At 43.9% G+C, this 17,653-nt stretch overlaps 1 protein-coding gene across 5 annotated transcripts in view; it reads left to right on the top strand.

The window, feature by feature from the left end:
• LOC137873996 (eukaryotic translation initiation factor 4 gamma 3-like) overlaps window positions 1–17,653 on the top strand; it is a 47,439-nt gene that overhangs the window by 14,025 nt on the left and 15,761 nt on the right. For 2 of the 5 annotated variants that reach the window (XM_068712554.1, XM_068712553.1), the window contains 12 exons: window positions 661–693; window positions 3,820–3,840; window positions 7,951–8,130; window positions 9,215–9,326; window positions 9,473–9,633; window positions 10,941–11,066; window positions 12,074–12,290; window positions 12,811–13,590; window positions 13,989–14,077; window positions 15,567–15,855; window positions 16,051–16,175; window positions 17,409–17,528. In XM_068712554.1, the coding sequence (XP_068568655.1) occupies window positions 661–693; window positions 3,820–3,840; window positions 7,951–8,130; window positions 9,215–9,326; window positions 9,473–9,633; window positions 10,941–11,066; window positions 12,074–12,290; window positions 12,811–13,590; window positions 13,989–14,077; window positions 15,567–15,855; window positions 16,051–16,175; window positions 17,409–17,528 (2,253 nt within the window). The remainder of the gene's footprint in view (window positions 1–660; window positions 694–3,819; window positions 3,841–7,950; window positions 8,131–9,214; window positions 9,327–9,472; window positions 9,634–10,940; window positions 11,067–12,073; window positions 12,291–12,810; window positions 13,591–13,988; window positions 14,078–15,566; window positions 15,856–16,050; window positions 16,176–17,408; window positions 17,529–17,653) is intronic. The other 3 variants (XM_068712555.1, XM_068712557.1, XM_068712556.1) reach the window with 3 other exon arrangements.

Below are 17,653 nucleotides of genomic sequence, written 5' to 3'. Positions count from 1 at the left end.
AGCTGCCCTATCTTATAGTGTTGTGTTAATGTAGCCTAAGGAAAGCTGCGTAAAGATTAACAACACCTTTTTTGTGAAAATCTCCCTCCACAAGCCTAGTAAGAAATGTCCAAATATTACATGTACTTTGCCAGCACACACACACACACACACACACACACACACACACACACACACACACACACACACACACACACACACACACACACACTCCCCAGTAAGCATTACTTATTAATCCTGCCTGGCTCCTGCCCAGCCCCCCCTCAGCAGAGCAAGGCTGTCAGACCTCGGTCAGTGTCTACACACACATACATGCGTCTTGTTCTCTGTGTGGTTCCAGTTGCAGGTTTGCTAAATAAGAAACTGGAAATTGATTTGATCCCACCACATGCTTCACAGCATTAAAATCCTTTCCTGTGTTTGACAATTTAGAAGTAAGTGGTCCATAAAGCAAAATTAGCTCGGGTCTGACAGCTACATCATGTGCCATGTGTCCTCAAAGCTTTGTTGCTCTGTGGTTTTGTACTATATTCTCAAGCATCTGCCCTCATCCTTCATCTTATCTCTGTGTCTCTCTTATGCCCCCCCCCCCCCCCCCCCCCCCGCTTTGCCATCACTGCTTCAATCTCCTTGCTGGACCTCTCCTCCCTCCCCCACCAGTTTGCTACGGGCCCTCGACCAACCCACCATCAGGTAATTTGCCCCCGCTGAACGCCCCTCCTGCTCCCTCTCTTGCATCATCACCATCAGAGCCGTTTTTTTTGCTGGTACCTGCTGGCAAAGGGCTGTTTGTGGGACGTCTGCTGTTCCTTAGAAGAAAAAAAATAAAAGTCTCCGATTTGAAAGCCTTCAAGTGTCTTTGGATAGAGTACAAGAGGTTTTCATTATCATGGGATTTTTAGTGAGTGTGCTGTAATCAAGATATCCAGCCAGGTGCACAGAGCCGCTTCCTGACGGTTGTGCTGCTGCACTATTCATGTTTATTTTTACAGTCGGATTGATTTAATAGTCTTCATCAGGGTTAGAGTTCATGAAGCTTGTGGGTGTCTTTGGTTTTTAGCTCAGGATGTTAATGACTGCGATTCTCCATACAGTTCATATATTTTTTCTGCGTGACTGTACAGCAGTCAACAGTGTGCTCTCCTCCAACTGCATGTAGCACAAACACACAGCTGATTACGGACACACTTCATGCAGCATTAACATGGTTTGCAGTTCCATTCATGTGGTGTCTTCAAACAGGATATTGGGGATGAATGTCAGTTGTGGCTGTCACCAACCTGTCATTCAATCAAAAGTGTTTTGATAGTGGAAAGTTAACATTCCTATATTTGTAAGGCACTATTAAAGTTGACCTAAGTAGGAGAGACATTATGGCAATCAGAGTAGTGTTCAAGGCTATTTGGCTCCCTTGCAGATTGCTTCATTCCTGACAACAGAAATAGAGACGTTGTTATTGCGGTGCTTGTATAGCTAAATCTCAGACTTGTTTCAGTGACAAGACCCTCATGAGACCATGCTCTCATTTGTTTCCAGTAATTACACCAAGGTACTGTAATTAAATTGGCTGTTTTTATTATTGTTAGGGTGAGAATTGTTTCGTCTAATTCCAGATGGACACAAACCGCTGCAAGAATTAGTCTTAAAGAAATACTTCACCCCAAAAATGACCATTTCTATATCAATTACTCGCCCTGTGTTACCTTGAATTCTTTAATTTAACTTCATGAAGAATGTTTGTATTCTTCGTTCACCGTGGAGGCATGCGAGTAAAAGGTAACATGGGGTAAGTAATTAAAACACAAATGGTCATTTTGTGTTTTAATTACTTACCCCATGTTACCTTTTGATGCTGTTTCATGTGTGTGTGTACTACAGACTGTAGTCAGTGTGTGTGAGACACTGGTGTAAATTACACTCTGGGTCCTGTTAGGCAGCTGACACTATGTGGGCCAATGTCATTAGGTTATGAAGAGCATGTTAATGTGTTTCTGTCTGGCAGACGGCGCAGTATTTGTGGTGCTGTCGGTGAGTTACCTTGTGGACGCTAACATTCTCAGACATGTCTGAGTGCCGACATTCAGCCCATGTGAATTCCTGTTATCTTTTCTGTTGATTCTCGCCATAATGATTCACGCAGCTGCCCACTTTTATTATTGATGTGTCATTCACACCCCAGATGCCCCCCCCCCCCCCCCTCCACATCCTCACCTTCTGGACGCTTCTGTGTGGACACATTTTTAACAGACTATTAATAGTGTGGTGTCAAAGTGTCGGACGTGTTCGCCCCGCGTTGGTGTATACAAACACACATACAAAGTGCATTCTCTGGCTGTCACAAACTGGCGCTGGGATCTCTTGTGCCACCACGGAAGTTGAGTCGGGAAGCAGATGAAGCCGAACAGTGGCCTTTTATATCAATGGTGAAAACAGCCATTGTCCCCCCGAAATACACTCGATGCACAGTAAAGGGTACATGGAGTTTAGAAAATGAATTAATTTGGCCAAAGCGCAAATCCATCTTAACACAAGCATCATCATCATTTCAGTTTTTTTCCCTCCACTTGCCGGTGTAACTGACTTTTTTGGGGGATTTCAATGCTTTTGTTTGTGTTTGTGTGTTAACCAGAAGGTCAGAACAAGTGGAAATTACACTAAAACAAACAACTGTTGTACAATCCAGAGAGCTGTTCAGAGTGTAAATGACTCTATTAGTTTTAGCCTTGAGTGTTTCCTCTAGGTTGGACTCAAGCGAGCGGCCAAAGACTGCAGTTCCTTAAATGGCCACTTGAGGCTGGCTCCAAAGGGGAGGCGATCTCCATAGACCCGCATGTTAAAACGCCCACTTTCAGAGCAGGAATAAATGTGTTTAAACCCTTTCACAAAATAAGGTTTTGGTTTCTATTGGTAATATTCCCCTTCATTAATACCACACGGGGGTTGAATTCTATATATCTCATCCATTTAAAATTATATTAAGGCTTAAATGTATACACAATTAAAGGTGTGGCCTCTTTGAGTGATGGGTGGGTGCCATGTCGGGCTGCTAGCTGTGTCCTCTGATACCCTGCCCGCTTCAGCGCCACCATCGATTCACTGCGTCTGCCTAGATGGAGACAGTGGAATCCACCCACTTTGAGCTTAACAAAAACTCTTCAGATAAATATGGATGACGTCACGGAGATTATATCCATATTTCATACAGTCTCTGGCGTCGAGTAGTGGAAATGTCACATAACTGAAGCTAGCCGGACTACCAGGCTGCCAGGGCAGTGAGGTGACTCCTGTCGCCTCCCATGAGATAGACGCATGCATGTGACACTCCTTGGTGCCACCTTGGCATCATCTCAGTCGCTAAGTCATTGTTGCAGGTGACAGCCAGGTCCAACGGGGCTGGAAAATGCCAAATTGGCAGACTGTGGTAGGCTGGCACACAGACTTCGAGAAAGGAAATAACCCGTGGAAGTAAAGTGAGAGAGGATGTACCTGCGGATATATATATATGTGTGCAACTGTTCATGTTATGTCATGCTGATGCATAAGTCAAATGCTGATGTGACATTTTCGCTGTGAGCTTTTTTCCCACCTTCTCAAAGATAAACCAACTTTCATTCTGAAGGTGCTTTGTATTGCTCAAGTTATTTTTTTCCGATCAAAGTGTCTCAGGATCAGTTACAGTGTCAGGTGGATGGAAATAATTGTGTGGTTTTGTGCCTTAATGTGTGTGGGCGAATGATTGCCGGCTTTGTTTTTGTATTGAGTGTCACCAGTACAGTCTCCCATTGGCTTTTTTTCTCTTTCCTGCTTTCAATACTCAAGGGAGGATTCAGGCCCATCCAGGTAACATTAACCTCTGTTTCACAAGTCTCTCTGCAGACCTGCATGGCATAATGAGGATCATCCCTACATGATCCCATCCCTCCTCCCTTTTAACCCTGTGCACCCCCTCATCTCCACCGCAGTGAATGCTCAGTAGAGAGGTCTTTTATCATCATTTATTCCTTTCGTCTTTTATCCTGTAGAGGATCATTACTTCACTTTCCACTTCATAATGTTGCAGTTTTTGCTCCATTCATTATTCATCTTTAATTAGCTTGCACAATTTCCAAACAGCATGCGGAATGAAAGAGTCTCTTTTATTGTTCCCTAAGATAAGTGTATTTCCTTTTTATATCCATGCGATATGTAAGTGTCTCTTACCTGTTGGAAATGTGTTCATATTATTTTTTCTTTTTCTTTGGGTAGCTGGTAATGAACAGTTTCCTGGTCGTTTCCCAGATTTCCACAGGGCTATTTACAATAAAGCCGTTGAATTGATTTATTATGTTAAAGGTGATTTCCCTCCTGGGTGTTTTTAGACGGTTTTACAGCATTGTTTATTCTGCTCTCCTTCACCGGAGCACAATGTAACCGTGGTTGGGTATTCCCAGCGTGAGCCCTGGTTGTTTGGAAGTCGGTCACAGCTGTTGGTAGTGGTCTCTCTTCAGGCCCGGCCAAACACAAAGCCCATCCAATATTCAACTTTAGGCTGATTGTGACATGTGCTGTGTAAGAAGCCATTGTAGCGGCAGTCTTTATGAGTTTATGTTTTAAGTTTTCTAAAGAAAAAGGCCATATTGCTGCCTGGTGAAGAGAGCCGTGCCGAGTGTCTCACAGTCAGTACAACTGCAAAGTTGGCCGAGCTGCTCAGGCACAAAAAGAGGTATTTGAAACAATTCAGCTTTTTGATTTTATTTTCTACAGCTGTGGAGTCTGGTGCAGCTCGTTTACCGTAGACTGGCCAGAATTAAAAAAACAAAGAGTTCCAAAATAGGACAGTATAAAAAAAAACAAGAATTAATTAAATTTGCACGCGGTATTCCTCTTTAAGTTTTCTGCAGGAAACCGTATTCAGGCCGGTCTCTGCCAATAAGGTCCGGTGAAGTCCTTTGTTGCTTATCCAACCATAGGAAAAAAAGACATTAAAAACCCAATGACCCCCAGGGAAAAACGTGTGTGTGTGTGTGTGTGTGTGTGTGTGTGTGTGTGTGTGTGTGTGTGTGTGTGTGTGTGTGTGTGTGTGTGTGTGTGTGTGTGTGTGTGAGTGTGTGAGTGTGTGAGTGAGTGAGTGAGTGAGTGAGTGAGTGAGTGAGTGAGTGAGTGAGTGATACCTACAGTTGTGGTCAAAAGTTTACATACACTTGTAAAGAACATAATGTCATGGCTCTCTTGAGTTTCCCCGTTATTTCTACAACTCTGATTTTTCTCTGATAGAGTGATTGGAACAGATACTTCTTTGTCACAAAAAACATTCATGAAGTTTGGTTCTTTCATGACTTTATTATGGGTTAACAGAAAAAGTGATCAAATTTGCTGGGTCAAAAATATACATACAGCAGTGCTAATATTTGGTTACATGTCCCTTGGCCATTTTCACTTCAATTAGGCGCTTTTGGTAGCCATCCACAAGCTTCTGGCAAGCTTCTCGTTGAATCTTTGACCACTCCTCTTGACAGAATTGGTGCAGTTCAGTTAAATTTGATGGCTTTCTGACATGGACTTGTTTCTTCAGCATTGTCCACATGTTCTCAATGGGATTTTAAGTCAGGACTTTGGGAAGGCCATTCTAAAACCCTAATTCTAGCCTGATTTAGCCATTCCCCACTTTTGATGTGTTTGGGGTCATTGTCCTGTTGGAACACCCAACTGCGCCCAAGACCCAACCTTCGGGCTGATGATTTTAGGTTATCTTGAAGAATTTGAAGGTAATCCTCCTTCTCCATTATCCCATTTACTCTCTGTAAAGCACCAGTTCCATTGGCAGCAAAACAGCCCCACAGCATAATACTACCACCACCGTGCTTGACGGTAGGCATGGTGTTCTTGGGGTTAAAGGCCTCACCTTTTCTCCTCCAAACATATTGCTGGGCATTGTGGCCAAACAGCTCGATTTTTGTTTCGTCTGACCACAGAACTTTCCTCCAGAAGGTCTTATCTTTGTCCATGTGATCAGCAGCAAACTTCAGTCGAGCCTTAAGGTGCCGCTTTTGGAGCAAGGGCTTCCTTCTTGCACAGCAGCCTCTCAGTCCATGGAGATGCAAAACACGCTTGACTGTGGACACTGACACCTGTGTTCCAGCAGCTTCTAATTCTTGGCAGATCTGCTTTTTGGTGGTTCTCGGTTGACTCTTCACCCTCCTGACCAATTTTCTCTCAGCAGCAGGTGATGGCTTGCGTTTTCTTCCTGATCGTGGCAGTGACAAAACAGTGCCATGCACTTTATTCTTACAAACAATTGTTTGCACTGTTGCTCTTGGGACCTGCAGCTGCTTTGAAATGGCTCCAAGTGACTTTCCTGACTTGTTCAAGTCAATGATTCGCTTTTTCAGATCCATGCTGAGCTCCTTTGACTTTCCCATTGTAGCGTTTGTGGGCGTTTGTATCCAATGAGCCCTATTTAAATGGCCTCAGAGAAGTCACCAGCTGTAGTCACTCATAATCACTCACAAGAAATTAAGAGACCATGCTATGAAGCTCATTTCATTGACACAACTTTCTAAGTCACCAAAATTGCTAATTCATGTTGCTGTATGTATATTTTTGACCCAGCAGATTTTGTCACTTTTTCTGTTAACCCATAATAAAGTCATGAAAGAACCAAACTTCATGAATGTTTTTTGTGACAAAGAAGTATCTGTTCCAATCACTCTATCAGAGAAAAATCAGAGTTGTAGAAATAACTGGAAACTCAAGAGAGCCATGACATTATGTTCTTTACAAGTGTATGTAAACTTTTGACCACAACTGTATGTGTAGAACCCTGTATTTGAGTTAATCCATGTCTGTCTGTAACAAATGGCATCCAGTTTCATTCAGGGAAAGGAAATGTCTCTAAAAAGTCTAAACCACACCAGCGTTATATTTATCATTGAAAATTGGCATGAATAGCAATCAAATCCTCATTAACGGAACTACAGAGAACAACAAAAATTAGAGATTAATAACAAAACAAAAAAATCTGCTTTTGTTTACATCTTTTGGTGTGTGTGTGTGTGTGTGTGTGTGTGTGTGTGTGTGTGTGTGTGTGTGTGTGTGTGTGTGTGTGTGTGTGTGTGTGTGTGTCTGTATGCGTGTGTGTGTGTACACACACACACACGCATACACACACGTTTTTCACCCTTTGTGTTGCCACGGTGTTTAAAAAAACGTACGTCAAGATACCACAAAGGTCCCTTGACAACAAAAACACAGAAGTAGCGAAATTCATTCAGTTGATGAAAGTTCAATAATAATATACGTGTGGCTCCCCTCACACCTTCATCATCATAGTAATAATGATGATAATAACCATAAATCATAATGACCTTTGTAATAAACACAGGACATATTGTGAATGTCTAGAAGAATTGAGACAGTTCACTCTGGAGTACTTTGACTACAGACGACTTTTTACTATTTGTATAGCTCAATATGAATGAATCATGCTTTTAAAGCTTCTGTTTAATTGATAAGGTGATTGTCGGAGGAAATATTAAGGCCCAAGTGTCTAAATAGAGAGTGGGGCTACCTACTTTGCAGATGTCTTTCATCTGATTCATTTAATGCTTGCCAGTTACAATATAAGTTAAAGTAATAATATGTATGGGTTGATTATAGAGGCATTAAATGGTAATGTAACAGTGCATGTCATCCCTCAGTGTGAGTGAGAGTTCAGAGAGAGTCCTGGTGCTTGGCCTCTTTTTTTTCCCCCTCTTTTCTTTCTTTTGTTTTTCTAAAGCTGGTGATAAAACTGAGACTGTCGCACTGTGAGAAATGTGCAGGCCAAATGGAGAAGACATCTGAAAAGCTGTACTCTGTGTTTGTATTTTAGATACAGCGTGGCAGCATGTGGGAATGAGACCGCTGCCTCTGGAATGCTACTTTAATGTATTTTGTCGTGTTCTCTGCGTTTCTCTCACATGTTGCCCTCAGTTTTTCCAGAGGACTCAGATGCAGACTGCGAGGCCCACCATCCCTACGAACACACCCTCCATACGGCCGGGCTCACAGGCTCCCTCGGCGGCCGTCTACCCCACTAACCAACCCATCATGATGACCATGGCGCCCATGCCTTTCCCTTCCCCACAGGCTGCACAGTACTACATCCCACAGGTGACGCAGACACACTCAACTGGCTCTTAGAAATTAGCATGAAGCGTTTCTCTTATTTTGATGTATTATAATGGACACAGATTCTGAACATTAGGATTACACTTTATCTTGATGTCACATTTGCTTCTGCAGTTTTGATAATTTTTTCTTGTATTTAATCGAATGCTGAGACAGTGTTCTTTGGCTGCGGCTGGTACTGGTGAGCTGAATAAAGGAGTAGTGCAACATTTTGATAAGATTGATGCCAGTCACTCTGTCTGTTTGTTAAATATGAAGCTGCAGTCAATTGCCTGCTAGCTTCTTTTCTTATCCGTCTTTCCAGAAAGTTATTGCATTGTAAAAATTGGATTGAACAAATTGAACAACTTGGATATGATGTGTTCAGTGAGCTGCAGAATCTGGAGGCAGATTCTGTTCCCTTCTGGACAGAGCAAGGCTAGCTGTTTCCCCCTGTTTCCAGTCTTTGTGCTAAGATAACCAGCTGCTCTCTGTAGCCTTACATTTACCAGACTGGTGTGAGAGTAGTATCAAGCTTCTCGTCTCACTCTTAGCAAGAAACCAAAAAAAAAATGGGGTATTTCCCAAAATTCCTTGAACATACCAGAGGCACTATTAGGCGTGGTTCCCCACCTGTCCATATCTCAATGCCAGCTATAGTTATGACTGTACATTAGATATATAAAAGCATTTTCTCTGTGTAATTCATCATAACAAACACAGATTCTAAACATCAGTATCTCCCTTTGTCTCAGGAATTATGCAAACATATTGTTGCTGCTGGAGAGCACCTGCAATTATTTTGTTTTTGTGCTGTTGACTACAGAGATAACACTCTGGTTGCAGCTGGTACTGATTTAGATTTGACTTACTACTAGAGATACAGTTCATAACACTGCTCACGGCAGAATTTGAAAGAGGGATTATACAAAATGTCACAGAAGGATGATTAAAATCCCTTCAAATTTAAATCTGCACACTTTTGCAATCACTGGTGATCTTTTTTTTTTAATGTTTAGTTTTTTAAAATGAAGTTTGTATCTGATGATGTGTTGAGCGGTCTCTCTCTCTCTTTCTTTACTTGCAGTATCGCCACAGTACGCCCTATGTGGGACCTCCTCAGCAGTATTCTGTGCAGCCTCCAGGGACTGGCACCTTCTATCCTGGTCCAGGTCCAGGGGAGTACCCTGCCCCATATCGTGAGTCATTAACACAACAAAGATGCACATCGAGGACTCTGTCGCATTTAAAATCCAATTTCACCACAATTAGACACAACCAATCAGCCTCGTGTGCAACGATGTTGAACTAATTCCTTTTTTCCACTCTTTTGTTTTTCATCCAGACCCCCTCAGGTACCACCCGCCTGTCTCACCCTCGGTTCCTGCTCCCGTCCCCACAGCTGGTCCGCCCTACTACCCAGGACAGGCTGTGTATCCCCCCTCACCCCCCATCATAGTGCCTACACCACAGCAACCTCCACCAGCCAAGCGCGAAAAGAAAACAGTGAGTACCTTAGTAGTTCTGTGTCTATTTATTCTTTTTCCAATAGATTTGACACGCTGCACCTCCCAGTTATCTTGCCTTTTGTCAAGTTTAAAAATATCTTGCTCTTGTGGAAGCTTGCAAAACAGGAAAAAAGGGATAGTTTGGATGTTTTAAAGTGGGGTTGTATGAGAGACCTATCCACAGTCAGTGTATTACCTACAATAGTAGGTGGTCGAGATGCCCCTAGTTTGGAGAAGCAGACAGGAGTATTGGCACGGTAGCAAAGTAATTTACTGCTGGGAACAGGGCATCAACGGAACGTGTTTTTGCCACCTCAAAGTAAGGCGTCTAAAAGAATCTATATCAGTATAAGTGTGTGCTACATTCAGAATATTTCGCCCTTTCCGGCGCAGAACAGAGCCACCTGGCTCATTGGTTCACCTCGCAGATCACGGAAGTTGTTGGTCCGCCTCCGCTGCGATCGGTTAGTTTGTTTGGTATTTTTAAAGGGTTAGTTCAGATTTTAAAAAAGTCACACAATACCACAAAGTCACCACTTACCAATCAATGCAGCAGTAGACCAGCAACTCCTGTGTTCTGCGAGGTAAAATGACAAAGGTATCTGGTGGCCTTGAAGAGAGCGCATAGATAACAGCTTCCGTTCTCTGTTGGAAAGGGCTGTCATTTTTTTACAACACTGACTATGGATATGTACCTCATACAAACCCACTTCGAAACATCCAAACTATCCCTTTTAAGGCCCATTTAGCAGTTGTTCTGGAGCTTTCCATCACATAGTGATTGCTATCAGTTGTCACAGAAATGTAGATGTTCAAATTTCCATTTTTTTCATGACCTTTGTAAGACTTCTCATCCATACTGGCTCAAAAGTTGAGCTTCGCAGTTCAGTTTTGATCTCGGAAACAGCAGTTGACGAAACAATCTCCCCTCAAAGTTCATTTAGTAGCTTCTCTCTGGAGCTTTCAATCTTTTCATGCAGTATAATCTTTATAACCAGCAGCTTGCTCAGTTACTCCAGTTGCTCTTTGTGTTTAGAGTAACAGAATACATGTTTTCTTGTTTAAAATATGTAATATTTTGCGTAATATGAGGAATTATTTTAACAAAATAGTGTTTTGAAAATAAAGTCTACATTATAGTTGTGAATTGGTGAAAAAATCTAACCCCATAATATAATACTGCAAACTCTGTTGGTGTATAACGCTGCTGACGATAAGCCTACATAAGACGTGGCTGAGGCAGGGTTGCGCCGAGACTCGGGCGCTTTAGTGAGGTCTGTTTTTTTTGTGCCATTGTCCTCCCAGATCCGTATCCGTGACCCCAATCAGGGTGGCAGGGACATCACAGAGGAGATCATGGCAGGGGGTTCAGGGAGCAGGAATTCAACACCTCCTGTCGGCCGCCCCTCCTCTACCCCTACACCCCCACAGGTATGCCTCCCCGACACGCTCGCCTGCGGTAGTTACAGTCGTGGTGGTACAGCACTGATTAGGCCGGAGGTTTGGCTGTGGAGAGGAGAGACCGCTCATGTTGCTTTGGTGCAGCGTGAGCTCTCTGCCCTAAACCTTGTGTGTGACAGACAGGACACGGCTTCTGTGTCTTTGGTAATTTATCCGGCCATCTTGCCCTCTCATAAGGAATTAATGACGGCTTTCTGTCCAGAACACGCCTCTGCACTTTTGTAAATTGTTTTATAAATGTGGCTGAGTGTCATATGTTGTCAGCCATATGTTCCTGGGACGATTTAGGTCAAAAAAGTCTGAATAATAATAATAAAAAAAGTTATCGCATTAATATCACATACAACGTATTTTTAGACATGCAGGTGGGTATCATGACTTATTGAAAACTCCTGATGAATTCACTGTAATCTTATTAACAGATGTTTTAATCTTACACCTGTTTTTCTTTTTTTATAGATTATGTACTCTCATGCCTGTATTCTCCTGCTGCTCCTACAGAATCCACTCAGTTGTTGTTGTTATCTATCCGGTCTGTTCTTTAAAAAAAATGGCATTGAAGCCCCTTAATTAGAAACCGTTGTAAGAATGCCATTGGCACATTTTATTTTATGAAACGAAAAAACAGCTTTCCTGGATTCTAAAGAAAGACAATGTGACTTCTTCCTCCCTGTGTCCTTCTGTTGATGTTAACAGTCTTTCCTCTCTTTCTGTCTTTTTGTGCCCCTTTTGATTTATTTCTCTTTTCTTCTATCCTTCTCTCTGCATTGTTCTGAGCCGTTTCTCCTCCTCCTGCCATTCCTCCCACATCGATCTTCATCTTCTGTCTCGTCTGCCATTGCTGTCCTCCTAATCTACCCCCCCCCCCCCCCCCCATCGGACTCCTTCTGCTTAATCCTACATTTGGGCTTGTTTGTTTATTGGTTTGTGTGCGTGCCTACATCTCTGTGCCTGTCTCTGGTTTTCTGTGTTTCTAGTTTTTATGGGCGCACCCTCATTATCCTCACATTTTCTACCTCAAAACGCAGCAGCAGCCGAGCAGCAGCCAGACTCCAGAGCAGCAGCAGCAGCAGCCTCCTCAGCCACAGCAGGCCCATCCTGGAGGTTACGCGCTGGAGCCACCGCAGCCCCAACAGCCACAGCAGCCACAGCAGCCATCGACCACTGGGGCTTCAGACACCAAGCCAGGGCCAGGTCTGCACCCCCCCTCTTTTTTTAAAATACACCCAAACTCCTAACAGGTCTAGTAGTCTTTACCAATGCTGTTTTAACCAGAGTTTTATGTTAAAATTGTGAAGATATTGGTCTGTTTTACTATCGTGTCGTCACTTCCTGTCAGGCAATGTCATGCCTCCACTCTTTTGCTCAAACAACGATTCCCAGGCTCATCTTCCGTTTTCCCAGAACATGCTGCACATCGAACGCTTTCACTTTCATTTACCACACAAGGCGAGTCAGAGTGTCATCAACCAGTTCTACTTTTGCGTAGATGTTTATTAGTGAGCTAAAGGCTGCAAGTTTAACCTGATACCCTCTATGCAAATGCTGGAAAATGGCGTCTGGTTTATTGAGCCTGGAGCTGTCACAATCATGAACTTAATATCTATCTAAGTATTTTTAGACACACGCTATCTATTTAAAGAAAGAGATACATGATGCAAATATTACCATCGAGGATTAGATTGTGTGTTTATCTGAACTCTTCCTCTTCCAGATGATACGCCAAAACTGGAGCCAGTTGTCCAGAAGTCTTCCTCGCCTGGGCTTGTCCAGCCTGAAGCCCCTGTAGAGAGACCTGAGGCCAAAGCTGCTGTCACTGAGCTCTCTTCTGCTGTTGAACCAGAGCTTCCCTTCCCTGCTTCAGTGACCGCTGCCGTCGCTCTCCCTCTATCAGCGGCCAACAACAGTGAGCGTCCCTCAGCCAGGGAGTCCACTGCTTCAGCCTCTTCCCCCTCCTCCACAGTCGAGGAGCACAAGCCCTCTTTGGCGCCAAGTCAGATCCCCAACACAGACAAGCCTCTCTCAGACGCTCTGCGAACTCCGGCCGCCTCACCAGCGCCGGCTCCCAAGGCTTTGAACGGCCTCGTAGACTCTGGGACTGAGCTGGACGCCCTGGCTCACGAGCCTTCTCTTCTGTCTTCAGCTGCACTCCAGCCCCCGGCCTCTGCTCCTGATTACAGAGAGGCCACCTCCTCTGAAACTTTGCCCTCTGACATGAGGCCCGAGTTGCCCGTTGCTGCTGCGCCCGCCCCTATGGCACCTGTGGCCGTGGTGCCGGTCACCCTGATCTCAAGCCCCGCCCCAGCTTTGCCAGTCATGCTCCCCCTCGGCCTTCCGCCTCTAGTGCAGGCCACGATAGAGGCCGGCGAGCCAAGCAAGTCCTTAGACACTAAAGACATCGTCCCCAGGGCAGGGACGGAGGCACACGGAGGCATTACTGACAGCAAAACAGAGTCCCAGCACCAAGCACTCACCAGGAAGAGTTCCACTACAGGTACTTTATCAGATGCAATTCAACTACTGTAAACATGTCTTGTAGCCTAGATCATTTTGAGTGTTTTTTGTTTATTTGGTGACAGTCCAGCCTACAAAGAGAGGCTGTTTTTATGAGTACACTCAATAACTAGTGTTTTATGAACCCCTATGTAGTAGACATTGCAGATAATCTGTCAGACAGTCTGCTGTCACACTCCTGAAGAAGAAATTCATCTAAACTGTTTTTACCCAGATTTAAATGTGGACTATCAGATTTGTTTATGTAGACAAAAAGATGTTTCTCTTGCACATCATTGCGTTTTAAACACAAATTTCCCTTTTACATCCATCCTGGTTGAGTTGTTTGATGACTGGCTGTGGCTGATTGCGTGTTCCTGCGTTTGTGTTTCCCTGCAGTTAATCAGACTGCTTCTGCTATACCAAAGAGCTGGAGGAAACCAAATGAAGGGATCGCTGCTGGAGACACACCTCAAAAGGAAGATGAGGTAAAAAAACGTCTCTCTGCTGTAGCGAGTATTCAAAGTCTTACTTTAAATTATCTTCAAGTATGGATACTTTCAAGTTTGAATATTAACAAATATCCTGTGAAACTGACCTCCTTTCCAATACCCTTGTGATATTTCTTCACCTTCTTTGAATGGTTGGTATCTCAATTCGGAACAAGATTTTTTTTAAATGTCTTAAGTATCAGGACCGGGACAGAGTGTGAGAGGGAGAAGAGGAAAGGTGCAATAGTTGAAGTGGAAAATGTTTCTGCATGTGTGGTAGGGGAAGCAGACATAAATTACTTTGGGATGTTGTTATAGTTCAAAAGCAACAGCGAATAGTTATCCATCATCTTCATTGCTCCGACGCTGCGTGTCTCACAATTTAGATTTATATTGAATACTATTTGGCTGTACAGTGAAGCTGGCTTGACACTGGACTCAAAATATGACCTCATTGACTCAGTTGTTTCTCTTTGGAGACCAAATTCAGTGACCCCCCCCCACTTAAAGCTGCTATTTATTTTTGAAGACAAAGAAAGTTTAGTGTCTCGTTGAGAAAAATCACTCGCAGCCATGTCCTGGCCAGGATAGCACACAGAGCATGTAACACAGAACATGAATTTTAAAAAAAGAATAATCTCTCTCTTTTTTTTTTTTTTACTTTTAAAAGATGTTAGTGCACTAAGATGTTAGTGATAATATTTCAAAGGATACTAGGGATGGTGTCGAGAAAATCATAGCAGCATAGCCCTACTGCAACAAGCCTATTGTGCTCCTATGTTTCCTCCTGCTCTGTCTTTTGTTTGTACCTACCCATTCGTCTCTCATTCGTCCCTGAGTCCTCTTCCCTTCACTCTGTTTCCTTTATTTTCTCCTCCTGCATTTAAACCCTTTTATGTCCGTCCATTTCACCTCGTCAGCAGATGACCTCCTTACTGCCATGTAACTGATAATTAAAGATGGTGTTATGTGGAGAAATGTCAATGCTACTAGTCTTTAAATATAAGGAGAGCTATGCAGCAATAACTATTAAAGGGAGTATTGACCACCTGTTATGTGGATTGAATCAACAAACTGCTCAGTGCGCGCTCGATTCACCGAGAAATCTTAGTTTGCAGCTGCCAAATCTGTTGTTCTTCTTGCATCCAACTTCCTTGTTCTATTCGTTGTTTTGGCATCCCAGAATATGAGTGTAGAGGGTGTTCTGGACGGGGAGACGTTTTACAGTGTTTTTGGCTGACTAAGATATTTAGTGGCCGAAGAAATGCAGCAGAGAGAGGCAGAGAATGCGGCTGCATTAGCCGTGCAAGAGGATAAGGCTGGAGGGAACCGTCCAGGCGTCCAGTAGCTCGCTCCCAATGCATCCTGGTATATGTAGGCACTGCTGGCACAGCCGTGTGAGCAGGAGAAATTCCTCGGTTAACATAGCAGGCACTGAGGAATGTATTGCTTGGTCATCTGAAAACTGAACCTTGCCTCCACACAGGACGAGCCCAGGCCGGTAGAGCAGCCTGCTGGAGACCAGGACCTGCAGTCAGCTCCTGTGAGCAGCAGCCCGGTGCCCCTGCCGTCCATCCTCACCTCCACCGCTGCTCCGGTTCCTGCCAGCAGCCCCGAGGTTGACGCAAAGCCTGCCGTCCCAGAGGAGAATGGCGAGGCGGAGATGGAGCCCATGAGGAACGGGGCAGGTCACACTTCAGAGACGGAGAGCAGCGACAGCGGAGTCACCCCTGGGGAGAAGGAGAACTCCACAGGGGCCCCGCAGGACATGGAAGGTTAGAAGGGCCCCGTTCTTTGGACATACTATTAACTTTAATGTAAAAATACAGAAGTTTTGTCAATAGATTTCTGTGTGTTGACATTCAAATATCAGCATAACTTTTTTCAGTGTAGCTGTTGCTTCAATTATTTTCCGTTCAGTCTTTATATATATTTGCACTTTGTCTCTCAAACCCTGCTTGGTGGCCTAGACCTGGCCGAGTCCAGTGGGAAGCGTCAGTACAACAGGGACTTCCTGTTGGGCTTCCAGTTCATGCCTGCCTGCATACAGAAGCCTGAGGGTCTCCCACCCATCAGTGATGTGGTGCTGGACAAGGTGAGTAGACCAGATGTTGCAGATAGACCTGCATGAATAGTCAGAGCCCAGTGTCCTTAAACCACAGAGTGTCGAATGTTGTCTCTTTTAAAAGTTATCTGTTGTCTCTTTCCTTCTCTTAATGTAGCTTTCAACATGGAGTTTTGAATAGAGCTGAAATAATGAGTCGGTTGACAGAAAATGAACTGTCAATAATTTCGATAACCTTTTTAAGTCAGTCATAAAACAAAGATTTGCTGCTTCTTTTTTATGTCATTGTAAATTCAATGTCTGGGTTATTAGTCGGACATAGCAATTTAAAAAAAATCTCACCTCAGGCGCTTGGAAATTATTATGACTTTTCTGAGGTTTTAAAAACTAAGCAATTAAGCTATTAAATGATAGATTGTGTTCATCAGTAATGAAAGCAGCCATTAGTTGAAGCCCTAGTTTTGAATAAACTTCATGAAAACAAGGTTCTTCATCATTAGCTCAGAGCAACAGGCATTGTTTCAGACTTGAGTCCGTTAGATTGAGTGCACTGGATCAAAGATACTGCACACAGTTTGGTTCATTCCTCTGATCCACACATGTGTATGGGTGGAGCATATGGCCCGCTGAAATGCTGTTTTGATTAAAATCACATTGCTATTATGTCACACTTGGCAGCGTTGAGAGCATATGCCCCTCCCCCACCTCTCCAAAAAGAACAACCAGATCGGCGATGTAGAATCCCAAAGTCTCATTTTCTGAGGGAGAAAGTGAAATCTCAGTGGGAACGAGGCGAGAGGAAGTCAAGGACAGCTGAAAGACAAAGAGCTGGATTTGTTCTTCTCTCCTCCCCCACAACTATCTCCCCCCTGCTCTCTCTCTCTCTCCTGCGTTCCTTCCCTTCTTCCTTCCTTCCCCTCCACATCTGGTCCTGACTTTTCTGTCTTAATGGCCCCGCTAATCCCGCCGAGCAGAATTTATCACCAGTACAGTGAAAATCCATAAACTAAAAGCTGTTAATGTATTATGACTGTCATTTACAGCGGGTCACCTTTTAAGGAACCACTGGGTTAGAAATGCACATACATTCATACGCACACTCACCAGACTCCTTTTACTATATTGCCACAATTGTTATGGGGATCACTGCTCCCCCTGCTGTTCAACTCCTTGTGTGTGTGGGTGTGGGTGTGGGTGTGTGTGTGTGTGTGTGTGTGTGTGTGTGTGTGTGACGATGGATTGTGTCTGTTATGTGTTGTGCAGATTAACCAAAACAAGTTGCCATCTCGAGTGGTGGATTCCAGGGTGATTTCCAGGGGACCGGATTTCACACCCGCTTTCGCAGATTTTGGCAGACAGATGACTGGAGGACGAGGCGCTGCGGTGAGTCACATGTGCACACTCAAACACACACACGCTGCCACAATCATTCATAAAGTCACACGCACTCCTCTAATTCCTACTTTCTTAAAATGTGTCTAGTTGTCTCGTAATCATCAGGACAAATT

This window comes from Cebidichthys violaceus, unplaced genomic scaffold, assembly GCF_023349555.1.
Source record: "Cebidichthys violaceus isolate CVI_PGR_0920_01 unplaced genomic scaffold, fCebVio1.0.p SCAF_17, whole genome shotgun sequence".
NCBI classification, from domain to species: Eukaryota; Metazoa; Chordata; class Actinopteri; order Perciformes; family Stichaeidae; genus Cebidichthys; species Cebidichthys violaceus.
The sequence above is the reverse complement of the archived record's forward strand: the minus strand, read 5'-3'. Positions and strand labels throughout refer to the sequence as shown.